This window comes from Sus scrofa, chromosome 1 (genome assembly GCF_000003025.6).
Source record: "Sus scrofa isolate TJ Tabasco breed Duroc chromosome 1, Sscrofa11.1, whole genome shotgun sequence".
Classification (NCBI taxonomy): Eukaryota; Metazoa; Chordata; class Mammalia; order Artiodactyla; family Suidae; genus Sus; species Sus scrofa.
In genome coordinates, this window is record NC_010443.5 from 119458729 (window position 1) to 119476324 (window position 17596).

Below are 17596 nucleotides of genomic sequence, written 5' to 3' on the forward strand. Positions count from 1 at the left end.
GGTGATATCGGACATCCTTCTCTTGTTCCAGTCTTAGCAAGGAATTCTTTCAGCTTTTCACCACTGAGAATGATGTTAGCTGTGGGTTTGTCATATATGGCCTTTATTATGTTGAGGTAGGTTCCCTCTCTTCCTACTTTCTGGAAGGTTTTGACCATAAATGGGTGTGGGATTCTGTCAAAAGCTTTTTCTGCATTTATTGAGAGGATCATATGGTTTTTATTCTTCAGTTAATGTAGTATATCACACTGATTGATTTGCAGATATTGAAAAATCCTTGCATCCCTAGGATAAATCCCACTTGACCATGGTGTATGATCCTTTTAATGTATTGCTTGATTCAGTTTGCTAGTATTTTGTTGAGGATTTTTGCATCTATGTTCATCAGTGAAATTGGCCTGTAGTTTTCTTTTTTTGTGGTATCTTTGTCTGCTTTTGGTATCAGGGTGATGGTGAGCTCATAGAATGAGTTTGGGAGTGTTCCTTCCTCTGCAATTTTTTGGAATAGTTTCAGAAGGATAGGTGTTATTTCTTCTCTAAATGTTTCCTAGAATTCGCCTGTGAAGCCATCTGGTCCTGGACTTTTGTTTGTTGGAAGTTTTTTAAACACAGTTTCAATTTCAGTACTTGTGATATGTCCATTCATCTTTTCTATTTTTTCTTGATTTAATCTTAAAAGATTATACTTTTGTAAGAATTTGTCCATTTCTTTTATGTTTTCCATTTTATTGGCATGTAGTTACTTGTAGTAGTCCCTTATGATCATTTGTATTTCTGCAATGTCCATTATAACTTCTTTTTCATTTCTAATTTTATTGATATGAGTCCTCTCTCTTTTTTTCTTGATAAGTCTGGCTAAGGGTTTATCAATTTTGTTGATCTTTTCAAAGGACCAGCATTTAGTTTCATTGATCTCTTCTGTGGTTTTCTTTGTTTCTATTTCATTGATTTCTGCTTGGGTTTTTATGATTTCTTTCCTTCTGCTAACTTTGGATTTTGTCACCTAGTTGCTTTAGGTGTAAAGTTAGATTGTTTATTTGAGTTTTTATTATTTCCTGAAGTAGGCTTCTACTGCTATAAACTTCCCTCTTAGAACTGCTTTTGCTGCATCCCATAGGTTTTGGTTCATTGTCATTTACTTCTAGGTATTTTTTAATTTCCTCATTGATTTCTTCAGTGATCCATTGGTTGTTTAGTAGCATATTGCTTAGTCTCCACGTGTTTGTATTTTTTTTGTGTTTTTTGTTCTTGTAGTTGATTTTTAGTCTCATAGGGTTAATGTCAGAAAAGATGCTTGATATGATTTAAATTTTCTTAAATTTACCAACTCTTGGTTTGTGGCCCAGAATGTGATCTATCCTAGAGAATGTTCCATGTGCACTTGAGAAGAATGTGTATTCTGCTGCTTTTGGATGGAATATTCTATAAGTATCTATTAAGTCCATCTGGTCTAAAGCATTATTTAAGGCATGTGTTTCCTCGTTGATTTTCTGTCTGGATAATCTGTCCATTGCTGTAAATGGGGTGTTAAAGTCCCCAACTATTATTATATTTTTGTCAATTTCTCCTTTTAAGGTTGTTAGTGGTTGCCTTATATATTGAGGTGATTCTATATTGGGTGCAGATATATTTATAATTGTTTTATCTTCTTGGATTAATCCTTTGATCAAAGTAATGTCCTTCTTTGTTTCTTACAGTATTCTTTATTTTAAGGTCTATTTTTTTCTGATAGGAATATTGCTACTCAAGCTTTATTTTGATACCCATTTGCAAGGAATATTTTCTTCCATTCTCTCACTTTCAATTTGTATGTGTCCCTAGAACTGAAGTGGGTCTCTTAAAGACAGCCAGGGTCTTATTTTTGTATCATTCAACCAGTCTATGTCTTGGTTGGGGCATTTAGTCCGTTTATATTTAAGGTAATAATTGATATGTGTGTTCTTATTGCCATTTTATTAATTGTTTTGGATTTGTTTTTGTTGGTCTTTTTTCTTCCCTTCTTTTGTTCTCTTCTCTTGTGGTTTGATGACTGTCTTTAGTGCTTTGTTTGGATTGCTCTTTCTTATTTACGTGTCTATCTTTTTGATTTGCAGCTACCATGAAGTTTTGATATAGCAGTCTATATATATATATATATATATATATATATATATATATATATATATACAAGATTGCTTTAAGTTGTTGATCTCTTAATTTCAAATGTATCTCCAGAATCCTTGCATTTGTACCCTCCTCCTCTTACAATTTCTGGTTTTGGGAGCTTATTTGTGTGTGGATGATTTCCTATCTTTACTTTATGTTTGCCTTTACTTGTGAGCCTCGTCACTTATAATAGTTTTGTTTCTAGTTGTAGTCTTTTCTTTTCCACCTAGAGAAGTTCTGTTAGTATTTCTTGTAAAGCTTGTTTATGGTTTCTAAATTCTCTTAGCTTTTGTTTGTCTGTAAAGCTTTTGATTTCCCCTTCAAATCTGAATGAGAGCCTTGCTGGTTAGAGTAATCTTGGTTGGAGGCTTTTTCCTTTCATCTCCACTCCCTTCTGGCCTGCAGAGTTTCTGCTGAAAAATCATCTGCTAACCTTATCAGGGTTCCCTTGTATGTTCTTTCTTTTCCCTATCTGCTTTCAATATTTTCTGTTTGTCTTTAGTTTTGGTCAATTTGATTAATATGTGTCTCGGGGGATTCCTCCTTAGGTTTAATTTATATACTCATTGTACTTCCTGGATTTGAGTGAGTGATTCCTTTCCCATGTTAGGGAAGTTTTTGGCTATTATCTCTTCAAATATTTTCTCTGGCCCTTTCTCCTGACACTCCTATAATATGGATGGGTTGGTGCATTTAAAGTTGTGCCAGAATTCTCTTAGACTGTCTTAATTTCTTTTCAATCTTTTTTCTCTTTTCTGTTCAGTTTTGGTGATTTCCTCCAGTCTGTCTTCCACCTCACTTACTTGTTCTTCTGCCTTCTGTACTCTGCTGTTGATTCCTTCTAGTGAATTTTTTATTTCAGTTAGTTTGCATCTCTGCTTGCTTAATCCTTAAATCTTTTATTTCTTTGTTCAATGTTTCTTGTAATTTATTGATCTTTGCCTCCAGTTTATTTCTAATATCTTGAATCATCTTTATTATCATTAGACTAAATAAAGTCTTTTTCATGGAGGTTGATAATCTCCAAATCACTTAGCTGTTTTTGTCTAGGTGGTTTTCTTGTTACTTTATCTCAATCATAAATTTTCTTGTTCCTTTATCTGAGTCACAATTTTCTGCCTTTTCATTTTGTATAGATTTTTAGTCTGGTCTCCTTTTTGCAGACAATAGGGTGTAGCCTCTCTTGCTTCTGATGTCTGCCCCCTGTGGGTGGCTGAAGTTCGTCTAGGGACTTGCTGTAGGCTTCCTGATGGGAGGGACTGGTGCCTGTCCACTGGTAGGTGGAGCTGATTCTTATCCGTCCAGTGGGTAGGACTTTGTCTCTGAGTATGATTAGAGATGACTCTGTGCCTGGTGGGGGGGGGGCAGTGTCTTTAGGCAGCCTGTTACTGATGGGTGGGACTGTGTTCCCACTTGATTTGTTGTTTGGCCTGGGGCTTCTCAGCGCTTTTGGGTGGAGCCACATTTTTCCAGTATGGCTGCCTCTAGAGGAGTTCATGCTGATGGTTATTCCTGAGACCTTTGCCTGCAATGTCTTTCTCCCACAGCAAGCCACAGTCACCCCCTGTTTTCCCTGGAGATGCTCCAAGAAGCTCAGCCAGGTCTGACCCAGATTCCTATGCAGTCTCTACTTTGCCCTGGGACCTAGTGTATACGCAAGCCTGTGCACACCTTTCAAGAGTGGTCTCCACTTCCCCCAGTCCCATGGAGCTCCTGTGCACAAGCCTCTCTGGCTCTCAAGGCCAAATGCTCTGGGGACTCCTTCTCCCACTGCCAGATCCCCAGGCATGGGGATACATAGGGACAAGGTATGTCAGAAGGGGCGCAGAGATCCCATGCTGTCTGAGTGTCACTCTCCCCAGTCCCCATGTGTTCATGTGTGGGGACAAAAATCTACTTTGTCCTTTTGGATTTTTATAGAGTCTTCATTGCACTGACACGACTGACTAAATCATTGGCCATTAGCAATTAGTTTAACTTCTACCCCCTCTCTGCTTCCCAGAGGTCCAGGGATGAGATTGAAAGTTCTGACTCTCAGAGTTTCTGTTAAGGCTCAGCAGTAACAAACCTGATTAGTATCCATGAGGATATGGGTTTGATCCCTGGCTTCACTCAGTGGGTTAAGAATTAGGCATTCCTATGGCTGTGGCTGTGGCTGGCAGTGGCAGTGGCAGCTCCAATTTGACCCCTGGCCTGAGAAATTCCATATGCTGTGGGTGCAGCCCTAAAAAGCAAAAAACAAAACAAAACCAAAAGTTCCAACTCTCAATCATAGGTTTGTTTCCCCTGGCAACCAGCCCCCATCCTCACATGATCTTAGGGCATTCTAAAATCGCCTCATTAACAGAAGACATCTTAAGCTCTTTCACCACTTAGGAAGTTCTCAGGGTTTTAGAAGTGCTATGCTAGAAACTAGATGAAAGCCAAGTATATATTTCTTAGCATAAATCACAATATCACAGGTACCTTAACTAGCCGCAAGTTACCCCCTGAGGAAGCATAATGTGGTGCATTTTGATCAAGAGCTTGTTTCCTTTGTTCTTCTGCTGACTCATATTTAATTCTTCCTTTGATCTTTGCCTGACCATTAAGTTTTCTGACAAAAAGAGCACTAGAAACAGTCAGAACTATCCTGGACCTCAGGCTCAAGGGATTTGACCATTGTGTTTCTTGATGAAATCTAACTCAGTTCGCTGTTGCAGTTCACTCTTGCAGTGATTTTATCTCATTAAAGATAATTACTTAAGGTCTTAAGTTCTTTGGGGTCATTGCTTTGGAGTTGTTTCTCTTGTGTCAGTTCTGGAAGGCATGGAGCTGGTGATGAATCATGCAGAGTGGGAGTGCCAGAGCAGATTCCCAGACTTTGTATTTTTTAGTTGTTTTTCCTCATCACTTACTCATCATTTATCATGGTGGTGCCTGGGAGTTTATCTCTGTTAGAATTGCCTGTCCTTCAAATGGAGGTATTTAGCTCCAAATGGAACAGTTGCATACAAATGCCTGGACTCAGATTGAGCTGGAGGCTTCCATGTAATTTTGGTTTGAAATTTTTTGTGACTTGGTTTTGTGTGATCTTTGAAGTAGAAAAGACTGTCTATGTTTTGGAAGTATTTAAGAGACTGACCTAGCTGCTATTGAAATATTCCAGGCATTCTCATGTGAGAAGTAGTGGGTGGCCACGGTGACTCTTACTGGGCATTTGGGGTCTGCTGATCTTTTTCTGGGGGATTTGAGAGTCTCCATTCCAGTTTCTACCTCACTGTGGACCAGGGAAGATGATCGGGAATAAACCTGCCCCACCTCCCTACACTTAGAAATTGTATCTCTGGAGTTCCCACTGTGGTACAGTGAATTAAGAATCTGGCGTTTTCTCTGCAGCAGCTCAGATCACTGCTGAGGCACAGGTTCAATCCCTGTCCTGGCACAGTGGGTTAAGCATCCGGTGTTGTCACAGCTGTGACATAGGTCTCAATCACAGCTTGGATTTGATCCCTGGCCTGAGAAGTTCCATATGCTGCAAGTGTGGCAGAAGACAAGAAAGAGAGGGAGGGAGAGAGAGAGAGAGAAAGAAAAAGAAAGGAAGAAATAAGAGAGGAAGTGGCAGGGGGAGGGAGAAAGAAGGAAAGAAGGCAGAAAGGAAAGAAAAAGAAAGAATGAAAGAACAGTGTCATTATCACCACTTGGTGTTGGCCCCCATCCACCCTGCTTCTGTACTGGGCTCCAGATTTAGCAAAGCCTTGCTCCCAACTAGCAGATTCTCCATGGTGATATATGGGGGTCAGACACCAAGTCTTTTGTAGTAGCTGGTTTGGTTTATTTTTGCCTTTAGGCAATGTGCTAATCCCCTCATGGTGACCACATATTATATATTCATAAATGATATTCCACATCCATCAATCAGGATCCCAGAGAGAAATATAGATATTTCAAATGAGATACAAGAAGGAGGGTATATTTAGAAAGGGAGTAACTACAAAAGTATGGATGGAGCTTGGGGGGCTACAAGGAACAGTAGAGACTAAGGGCCAGCACCAGAATTGTTAACAGGTCTTTCTGTTCAAGAATAGGGGTGTTATTGGATCCTGAAAGGAGGAGGGTCAGGGAAAGTCAGTGCTAGACCAGGAACAGTGACCTTTTCTGTCAGTTGGCAAAACAGCCTGCCTGAGGCACCTTTGCAGGGGAAGAGATGGGGAGACATCTCAGCACCTGTCTCCTGCTCTCTGATCCCTGCCAGGGTCTCCACTGGCCAGAGGGCATGAGAGCCCATTGCCTTGGTCCAAACAGGCAAGTTTCCTGGGGCAGAGAGCAGGGTGCAGAGCTGGAAGGGCAAATGCAATCCTTCCGGCACCCTCCATAAAAAGAAAAAAGGGAATTTATGAGCAAAAAAGAAAAAAAAAAATTAACAATCAAGAAAGCACAGCATACAGAATGAATGAGAACTGATTCTCCCAGGAGCCTGATGTGAAATAGTCACTCAGATACTAGTTTTTGTGTTGAAATTCCTAGAAGCCACTGCAAAAGGGAAACCTGGTGGGTTGTAGAGGTCGTGCTGTGTGCCTGCACATATCAAACTAGAAAGACAGAAAATGGGGCCCACTCCCTGTTCCCTGTTCCAGCTCTTGGCACTGATGGTACCAGAGTGTCCTAAATGAATTCAGCTGCTTATCTTACTAGTGATTAAGCAAGAGAAGAAATGCAGTATTCCTAATTTGGGGAAATTTTTGTTTTCAGGTTTCAAAGAAGATTTTCAGATGGATGTTTTTAAAATCCTTGCAGCCATCCTACATCTGGGCAACGTGGAGATCATAGCAGTGGGCAACGAGAGATCGGCGGTCAGTGTAAGATATGTGTTCCTTTTAACCTTCCTGTATTGGAAGGATCATCAGTAGAACCTCTCACTGTAATTCAGTTTTAGATTTTAACACCAGGCACTACTGGGGAGACCAGTTTAACAGGAACAAGGAAGCAGGACTTTCCATGGATTGCTTTCAAAGTGTAAAGCTTCTTTCCCTTGCAACAGTAGGGACGGGGGCAGGGAATGCATTCTCTGTTCTTCTTTTATTCAACACATTTTGACTGAGTGCTTACAGTGTGCCGGACACTGTTGCAGGCTCTGGAGAAACAGCAACGAACAAACCAAAATCAGCAGGTCTTCACGAAGCATATGATCTGGCAGAGGAAGGTGGAGGGGATGAGACATGACAAACATTTATAGGCTCTGGCAGCTGGGGATGGCCATTAAAAAGGAAAATAAAGCAGAGAAGGGGTGGGCTATGCCTTTTGTACAGCGTATTCAGAGAAAGCCTTTCCGATTTGGTAAAGATGTGATTTGTGCCTATATCTGGGGGAAGAGTGTTTGAAGTAGAGGGAACAGTGAGTGCAAGGCCCTCAGGCAGGCAGGAAGTATTATTGCAAAAATAGCCATAAGGTTGGTAAATGCGAAAAAGAAAACACATGAAAGGAGGGGTGGTAGACCAGGCCAGAAAATGTTGAGGGTGGAGGGGGTGGTACAGATCATGGATGGCCTTAAGAGCATTGGACAGTTTTAAGCAGAAAGGATGCCTCCTACCTCCTGACACTCTCTTAATCAAACACCAGTGTTTCTGCCTTCCTCTCTAGAAATAGATTCCCATGTAAGTTTTGTGACAGATATCATTACTTATTGGACACAAGATAAGCTTATGTGTGTCTCTTTGGCAACAGATGTCAGGAGTGGTGATTCTTAGAATGAGGTGTGTGTTGGGTTATTCTCAACAATATCCATGTAAAGAGAACTATTACACAGTTTTAAAAAGTTTCTGTGAAATGCAACATCCCCTTACTATTAAAGCTTTGTATTAACACATGTGTCTTAGTCAACTCTGGTTGCCATAACAAAGTACCACATGCAGGGTGGCTTAGCAATAGAAATTTATTTTCTCACAGACCTGGAGGCTGGCGGTCTAAGGTCACGGTGATTGCCTGGTTGATTTCTGGGTGAGGGCCTTCTTCCTGGCTTGCATACAGCTGCCTTCTAGCTCTGTCCTCACATGGCAGAGAGAAAGCAAGCTCTAGTTTATTTTCTTAGAAGGACAGTAATCCCATCTAGGGGCTCCATCCACAGGATCTCATATAAACCTCCCAAAGGCCCCACTTCCAAATACCATCACATCAGGGGTTAGGGGTTCAACGTATGAATTTTTCATATAACTGAAACAAACATTCAGTCTATAACTATGTCTATTTTCATGTCCCCATAACATGTGATGGGAACAGTTGTTATTTTATATATACGGCAGTTTCTCATCTCTGGCACCTGCCATTTAAGGGGAAAGAACACCAAGAGTGGAGCATATACTTTTCTTGACCTAGTGCTTCAATCCTGTTGCCCTATGACCAAGAAGTAATTCTCCTTCCTCTCTTCAAATTCTTACAATAAGCATCCCCCTCCCCCTATATCCAGCCCTCCTAGGGTCAGTAATTTCACAAAGGACTGGGAAGTTTGGTGAGGGCTCCTGACCTTGGATAGGAGCATGGAGTGTCTATAGTTCTCCCTCTAGTTCTTTGCCAGAGATGAGCTTCTGCACTTTTCCTTCTCAAACTCCCATAGAGTAAAAATAAGATGTCCACCCAGCAAATGCCCTTGCTTTGAACTCCATCCTCTGAAATTTGTTGTGAAGATAGTATTTTAAATAGTTAAAATTGGTAGACTAGAAATCCTTTGTCTCACAATTTTAGGAGACAGATTTTATTTTAAAAAAAAGTCAAATCATTGCAGAAAATTACTAGTCCTATAATTTTCATTTATTTGCATCAAATATTGGCCAAATTCAATATGGATGAAGCCACTGTATTTTTTAAAAATTGCTGCCCCTTTGCATTTCCCCTACAGCTGAAGGTTTGTGACTCGGAAGTTTTGGTTCCTGCTTAGTTGGAAGGAAACCAATGGGCCTGCCTGTCCTCTCCCCAGTGAAGGGGTCAGGAACATCAAAGACACACTCACATCATTGTGAACTTGGTCAGAAGCCATGTGGGTGGGTAGTGGAGAGGTGGCAGGACTCTCTGTAATCTGATGGTTTTTAATTACAGTCATGGTTTTCCCAGTTGGCTGAGATGGTGTCAACAGATTAACCTGCCTCTGCAAGTTCCCCTGCCCAAGGAGACGGGTAGTACTCAGTCACACGGGGTCATATCGCCTTGCTTAGTGACAAGGAACCCTTGTCCGTGTGGTCTAAAGACAAATGGGAGCAGACCACTCCTTGTCTGCTGGCCAGTGGGGCAGCTCTCATGCCCAGGCTTGCGAGAGAAACAAGGTTCACTTTGTACATCCAGGAGTCCTCCGCCACTAGTCTTATCTTGGCTGGAAAGCTGCTTTAGTCCAGAGAGCCCCCATGTTCTCTCTGACAATGACACCTAGGTACCTCCTGGGCCAGACACATCCTCCTACCCACTCCTCTGGCAAAACCTGACCACACACATGGAAGGACAGGGCAAGTTCAGGCTCTGACAGGGGGCCTGGGTGTGAGGCAGAGGGAAGAGAGGCCTCAAACATGCACAGTGCACAGGAGAGGGGGAAGCATTGCTTCTGTAGCCTAATCACTACTGACATTCTTTGGCCAGAAATAACATCCAGGTAGAACACAGCCCAGGACCACCTGGCATTACCACAGTGGTGCCCTGCCAAAGGTCAGGTGCAGGCTCAGTGCCACTTCAGGCTCTTCTGCTTCACCCCCAGACGGGGCTCTGCCTAATGGGCATGGTCCTTCTCAGCCCAGCTCATCCTCCTCTTTCTGGCAGGCCTGAGCAGAGACCCAGGGGCCTGGCTGGGTGGGCTGGTGCTGGTTTAGATGACCTGACAGGGCTTGGGCTTTTCACTTTTGAAGGAGGACGACAGTCACTTGAAGGTGTTCTGTGAGCTCCTGGGCCTGGAGAGCGGCAAAGTGGCTCAGTGGCTATGCAATCGCAAGATCATCACGACCTCTGAGACGGTGGTGAAGCCCATGACCAGGCCCCAGGCCACCAATGCCAGGGATGCACTGGCCAAAAAGATCTATGCGCACCTGTTTGACTTCATAGTGGAGAGAATTAATCAAGCCTTGCAGTTTTCAGGCAAGCAGCACACTTTTATTGGTGTTTTGGACATTTATGGGTAAGATTCTCTTCAGTGAACCTGTCTTTCCTCATTTAAATGTCAAATGCCTGTTATTTTTAGATTATTTTATTCTGGTTGTGCTTTGATGTTTCATATGATCAGAAAGATGATGTTCTTTGTTTTTTTAACATATGGGTGCTAAGTACAGTCCCCTAGGCTGTGCTTTATTTAATATCCTCTTTACCCAGATAAAAGGCTGTATTAAATAAATTCTAATTTGATAATGACCAACATCAAGAGCCATATGCCAGCTACTGTGCTACGTGGTTTCTGTGCACTTTGTTAGACAACCTTATAATTACCCACGTTTTATAGATGAAACAACTAAGATGCAGGAAGACTCATTCACGGTTGCTCTGCTGATGCTAGAAGCCAGCACTGTATGAGGATCTCACCAACTTCAGCTTCCCTACAGAGGCCCTGTGAGGTGTGGAGCTTTAACATACCTCTCCCGTTTCATAGGGAGGAAATCACAGCAGTCCTGCAACTTGTCCACACTCCCAGGGCCGGAGTGGACTCAAACTCAGAGCTTTTACCAACCAGCCTCCTCATACCTAATCCTCTTCCATTCTTGGACAATAAGGGTTGTGTGTTTGCCCCATTCTCCATGAACTCTAATATACTTGGGAGACCACATTCCCACATTGGAATTTTTTCCTTGCTTCTTTGCCCAGTCCTGCTTTTCTAAATCCAGGGTCAGACTCATGCTAAAGACACTTGCAGAACAGCCAGAGAGGGGGTTCCCATTGTGGCTCAGTAGGTTCAGAACCTGATGACTCTGTGAGGATGTGAATTCAATTCTGGCCCTCACTCAGTGGGTTAAGTATCCCCTGTTGCTGTGGCTGTGGTGTAGGCTGGCAGCTGCAGCTCCAGTTTGACTCCTGGCCTGGGAACTTCCATATGTTCCAGGTGTAGCTATAAAAAGAACAAAATTAAAAAAAAAAAAAAAAAAAGAGCCAGAGAGAGTGCCTGAGGCCAGACCTGAGTGGAGGCGGGCCTTGACAGGAGATAGGTCTTGTTTGATAGCCACTGGCCACAGGTGCCCAACCCTTCCCTCTCCCAGGACCAGCCCTGGGAGAGGGGGAGGAGGGTCAGCTTGTCCCAGGGGAGGCATCACAGAGTATCCACCTGGATGGGGACGATCCCCAACATCCTGGGAAGGCCAGCTCACCCTCACCTCCCCAGACAGTGAGAAAAGCTGCTCTACTGGCCTGCTGCTGCCTGCTGGAGAGGGGTCAGATGGAAGGGGCCTTGAAATTTTACAGAGAATCAGCCTTTCCATAGCTATTGAATGTGGGACTGTGCCTCAAGGGAGTTATTTTGTTTAACTTAGGTTCTAAGTTAATACCTATGACTTCCAGTTAATAGCATATGTCAATGGTTATAAAATAGTGATACATCGCTGGAGTAGTCTAGTGAATTATTGACCTTGTCTCTTCTAAAAAACGGATTTGAGTACCCTGTCATCACTTAAAAGGGAATAGTCTTGCTAGACAATAGTCTCTTTCATTGTGGTGAAAATAAATGATTGTTGTATTATTCTCTATTCTTTCCTGTGTTTTTAAAATGCCTTTGAAATATGTAGCCCTTTGTTTTAAGATATTATTTCATTCAGGAACAAATACTCATGTGCCAGGAACTATTGGGTGCGATCAGTTAACAGAATAGGCATATGGCCCCTGCCCTCTTGAGACCTAAATTTTAGTGAAGGAGGCAGGCAGATAACTTGAGATCAGGGTGATTCCTGGGAATGGAGTAAGTGGATGGACATGCATGGGCAGCCAAAAAAGAAAAAAAAAGAAAGAACCAAAGCTTTAGAGGCACCAAGAGCTGGGGTCAAATTGTGTGTCCGTCACCACTCTGTGATGGTCACCGTCTTTTCTGACCCTCTTGTGTAACGGTCGGGTCACGGCAGCCCTCCACCAAGAGCGGTCTTAAGTGAGGTGACGAGCGACAGTGCTAATAGCTATAAGCACTCAGCTTCTTCCTGGCACGGGCGCTCATCTGGCCATATGGTGAAACTGGTGCCCCAGTTTTGTTCAGCCCACATCATGTTTCATAGAGCAGGATAATGCGCATAGGAGTCCAGGTTTCTCGATTCTCTTGAGAATCAGGCGACCTGATGTCCTGACCTGTATTCATCCATAGCCACAGCTGGCTGGTGCTGAGTAGCAGCTGCCATGCAGGGCAGTCCTGGTTATCACAGCCCCTGCACAGTTCCAGCCTGCTCCCCATTCTGTTTCTTGCTGACCTCATGATGAGTTTGCAGCTCCAGAGACAGCCACTCAGGGTCTGAAGATGGAGGTGGGGCTGTGTCTGCCTTGGACCTGATGGGTCTACTGGGCTCTGGATATTAGATGCCCTTGCTCTTTTCCTCCAAGGACTGTGAAATTATACCTTGGGAAAGCAAAACTGTGCTGCCTCTTCCTTCAACACAGAGTGTGGCAACAGGAAACTATTGCTTTTTCACTGAAAGCAAAGGTGTTACAGTTGAGTGGGCACCCAGCTGGGTCTGACCCTGGCTGTGTGACCTAAGGCAAGTTCCCTAGCTTCTCAGTCTTATTTCCTTATCATAAAGTGAGGATAATAAGGCTGATGTCAGTGTTGTTATGTGGATTAAATGATACGCCATACGTCATGTGATGTGAGTGTTTTAATGCCAGCCTCAGGTAGGTGTTTTGTAACAGACCAGATTCTTTCCTGGGGCAGCCTAGAAAAAGATGATTTATAAACTGACTGCCAGGATGTTTAAACCAGAAGCTTTGAAGCATATTTAAAACTTGCCGAAAACACAGACAACTTTTCAGCTATAAAGTTTGACAAAAAAAAAAAAACCTATGAATGAATGTGTATGTCTTTCAAGTTACATCTTAACTTGTTTAAACTTTATTTCAGTTTTGAAACCTTTGATGTGAACAGCTTTGAACAGTTTTGCATCAATTATGCTAACGAAAAGCTGCAACAGCAGTTTAATCTGGTAGGTGATTTTCGTGCATGCATGTGTGCAGGCATGCATTTGTGTGGGGTGGGGGGAAGGAGAGAGAAAAAGCAGGCGTGAGAGGGAGGGAGAAAACACAGAAACTCCCTCTGGCTCCTTCCTGCTTCAAATCTTCCTATTGTTAAAGGGGTCACATGCTGTGTCACTGCCCCATCTTGTGGCCATATCTTAAAGCTGCACCTTCCCATCCTACTTTATCTTTTTTGGAGCAGCCTTTCTTGGCCAGATTCCCCTGTAGCCAGGCAAAACAACCTAGTTTCCTGAAGGCTCCAGCCCTTGTGCACCTGCTGCTCTCTCTGCCACAATCCACCTACTCCTGTTCTTTCCCCATCCCTTCTTCTTTACCTGGAGAACTCTTGCTTTTCTTTTGAAATTCAGCTTCTCCCTGACAACCCCTGAGAAGACATCATGTGTGACATCATGGAGGGCATGGGCTTTTGCTCAAACTAAACTGGGTTTGAATCTCACCTCTACCACCTCCTTCCTCTGGGACCTTGGGCTCTCTGATGTTCTTGTGCGAAGACCCTACATTGACTCATATTTGGTAAACATTTCTTTGTTTTCCTATTCCTTGCCCCAGAATTAGTCCAGGTATATGCATTAGATTTCAACCCATTGCAAATTTGTATTCTGTTAGCATTCTCAAAGATTCTCTGGAAGTTTAGCATTTAGTGACTGAACTCATGTTTATTCCAAGTGAATGTGCAGCACAGCTCACCTGAAGACAAAACAGATCCTGTCTCTCCCAAAACTCCAGTGCCACCTTATTCCCAACACACACATTTGCCCCAACCCCAGAATGATGCATGTACAAGACATCCCCTGAAAATAGCAATCAGAGGCTGCAATTCCATTTTTTCCTTTTTTATTCTACTTTTCCTCCTCTTCTATTTTGTCCTCCTTTTGTTGTTGCTGTTGTTGTTGTTGTTGTAGCATCATCTACCAATGGGCAGATCCTCCTGGGAGAGGTAATACTTTAAATATCAGCATAAAAATGCTAGTGAGCCCCCTAGCTCATGTCCCATAAATCTGCCCACTGTTTGACTGCTGCACATGGGTGGCCTCAGGGAGCTCAGCAGTGAAAAAATGAACCTGCCACCTTCCTCTCTTGGCCTCCTCACCCTCCATGCTCCCTTTTGTGGTTAAAGCTCCAGTATCCTGAGCTTCATGTTCATCCCAACTCCTTCCTTCTCCCTCACTTTCCTCCCAGTGACCAGCCTCCACAGAACCTGGGCTGGGTCCTGACTGGGCTCTCTGCCTCCAGTCCTGTCTTCTTCAAAGCCATCCCTACCCCTAAACTGAGGTGTCTTTCCAGAATGTAGAGCTCATCATGAACTGTGAGTCCTCACTGCCTCTAGGAAAATGTCACAGGACTGAGATTCTCTGGGGGCAGTTCACAGGGGGCTGGTATGTTCTCCCCTCTGCTGTCCTTTGCAGTCCCACCCCATCTGCCCCCTGGCACTTTCATTGTTGCCCTGTCTGGCCCTTGTGGCCTGTCTGCTTCTCAACCACCTGTTGGGCTTCTGTGCAGTTCCCAGTGGGATTCTCCTGAGGGGGCCTTGCTCCTCATAGCCTCTCCCCCTTCCTCCTCCTGCAGCCAGGATGAGCCTGAGCCAGCCCTCTGGGGGCCTTCTTGATATCCTCATAGCCCAAACAAATAATGAACAAAGCTCTCTAAGTTGTTGGCTTCTCACACTGGCCCCACAGCCAGCATTTTTGGGTAGGCTGGCTTCCACCCAGCCAAAGAGGCTGGGTCTGCCTTGGACAGCAGCAGTGGCTGTGAGAGGGAAGGGGCTCCAGGACCACCCTGAGTGCTGAAAGTGGCAGGCGGGCCCAGGCCTTACACCCCAGGATGTGGGGACCCACTTAGACTGGGAGGGAAGATGACAGCTAGCCCATGATAGGACTTCAGCAGCATTGAGCATAGATATGGGGAGCTGCATAAATCTCAGGGTCTTCCATAAACGTTACCAATCTGTCATGAATCTACATTTTGCACATGTTTACCTCCTGTTCTTCAGACACACATCGTGATATTCTCTTTTACTTTCTGTATTAACTTCTGGATTCCCAGCATGTCTTTAAACTTGAACAAGAAGAATATATGAAGGAAGATATTCCTTGGACTCTGATAGATTTTTATGACAACCAACCAGTTATCGACCTGATTGAAGCAAAAATGGGCATTTTGGAGTTACTGGATGAAGAATGCTTGGTAACTTTTAAAAATAACTTGTTTTCAACTTCTGAGTAGTAATAGATGAGCATATTGCAAAATTGGGTGTGTGTGTGTGTGTGTTTTCATTCACATGTATGTATTTCATTCCTGATGTATTAACAACTGGTTGGATGTTACTGCTGGGACAGCAGTCAAGAGCAGGAATCCCAGAGGGCAGGGTGGACTTCCCACCCTCAATATGTGTAGCCCACCCTTGGGTAACACAACCTCTAGGTCATGTCCATTAGGGAGGAGCCCTCTGAAGCTGTCCCTGGGTATATATATCCAGTGGACATGGACACAGCAAGTGACCACACACCAGTTGTTAATGACTACAAGAATTGAGTTTTCTTTTACTTCCTGATTCTATGAGTCACCCATTGGGAGGTGCAACTGAAAAATCAACATCATACAATTGAGGGAAGAGTCTCTGGGAATTTTCCTATTATTATTATTATTACCCTCTGGGAGGAACATGTTGATAGTGAGTCAGCCTAGCATTGTTCCTCATGGAGCCATAGAAAAAATAATCTACAGGACAGTATTCATGTTTGGGTTTAAATGTTGTAGTTTGATGTTTAAACATACGTCTGTTTCTTTTCCAAAGGTTTATTTGTGCTCCGCCAAATGAGTATATTGTTAAAGACTTACTGGTATTTTCTCCCTGGAATTCCCAATTCCGTGGTTCTTCTCACAGATGATCCTTTCTGGTACAACTTGTGCTTTAACCCCAGCAGTGATGTGAGATTAAAAAGCACGCATCAAGGCCAAACATTCTGGAATAATCTACTGGGGGCAGAGTGCATAGGTCAAGGTAGTCTCTAGGAAATATTTTGCCCACTCTACAGAGACACTCCCTAGGTGACAATGTCAAAGAAGCATGAAGGAGTCATTTTGACATGATGGGGTATTAGATTCAGCGTAAGTATAATGGATGGCTTCAAAATCACCAGTATCAGGAACAAGTTTTGCAACTAGCTTAGTTTGAGTAGGTAAGTGCTTAGTTGGAGGACTGACTAAGCAGTAAAACAAAAGAACTAACTAAAAGGACTAACTAAGCAGTAAAACAAAAGAAAGACTCTTCCTGAAGCAGGAGACGGGGAGGATTACTTTGGGGTGAGGAACTTCTCCCTTTCAACTAAAAATAAAAATCACGCTCACCTAATGGAACCCATGGTGCTTTTTCCTGGACCTTTGGAAATCTTTGAGGAAAAAAAAAATACTAAAATACTGCCAATTTTGCAGAAATAAAATCCTTCATTCTTATGTCATTATAGGACCATTTCCTTTTTGTCGATAACACTTTGTTCTTCTAAAAGGGCATTGATGTGTCCCTTTAAATATCACTCTAAAGAATGTTAAGATCAAGGATAGATTTCTGCCTGGAGTTGCATTTGAAAAAGGAGTCTTGGATCTGGAGTAGGTCACTCTGAGGTGCTAACTCATCTTGGTGTCTTCGAGTTAGCACTTTTCTGTACCTCTGTTAACCTTTCATCTCTAGTGTTCTTACTTACTAGTTGGCTTGCTTTTCTCTTCCAGTTACCACATGGGACTGATGAAAACTGGCTTCAAAAGCTGTATAATAATTTTATCAACAAGAACTCTTTGTTTGAAAAACCGAGAATGTCAAACACATCTTTCATCATCCAACACTTTGCTGATAAGGTACAGTGATAGTCTGACAGTGCTGTCTGCCCCCAGCCCACCCTGTCTCCTGGGGGACAGGCAGGCCAGGGACTTTAATGATTGGATCCATCACACTTAGCATGTAGCTTTGATGCAGGATACCTGTGTGTACATGTGTGTAACAATTCTGAATTTGTCTTTACCTCAAAATATATAAAGTTTGATTGTTTTACTTGAAAGATAAACATGTTTCCATTGGATCTCACTTATGATTTGGGCTTATTATGAATTCATTAACCTTTTATCAGTTTATTTTCTTTATGAAATTGTTATAATCAAGACAGCATAGTTGGCCTTCCTCAGTGGCCTAGTGGTTAAAGGATCTGATATTGCCACTGCTGTGGCTTAAGGTCAGTCCCTGGCCCAGGAACTTCCCCATGCTCCATGACCAGAAAAAAAAAAAGACAGCATGGTTGTT

The 17596-nt window shown here is 43.0% G+C and overlaps 1 protein-coding gene across 2 annotated transcripts in view; it reads left to right on the forward strand.

Moving 5' to 3' along the window:
- Positions 1-17596, forward strand: part of MYO5C (myosin VC) — a 129146-nt gene that overhangs the window by 51431 nt on the left and 60119 nt on the right. Inside the window, exons 9-13 of one of the 2 annotated variants that reach the window (XM_021095283.1) lie at positions 6877-6977; positions 10008-10273; positions 13172-13253; positions 15349-15489; positions 17032-17157. In XM_021095283.1, coding sequence (XP_020950942.1) covers positions 6877-6977; positions 10008-10273; positions 13172-13253; positions 15349-15489; positions 17032-17157 — 716 coding nt within the window. Of the gene's footprint in view, positions 1-6876; positions 6984-10007; positions 10274-13171; positions 13254-15348; positions 15490-17031; positions 17158-17596 lie in introns of both variants that reach the window. The other variant, XM_005659597.3, reaches the window with a different exon arrangement.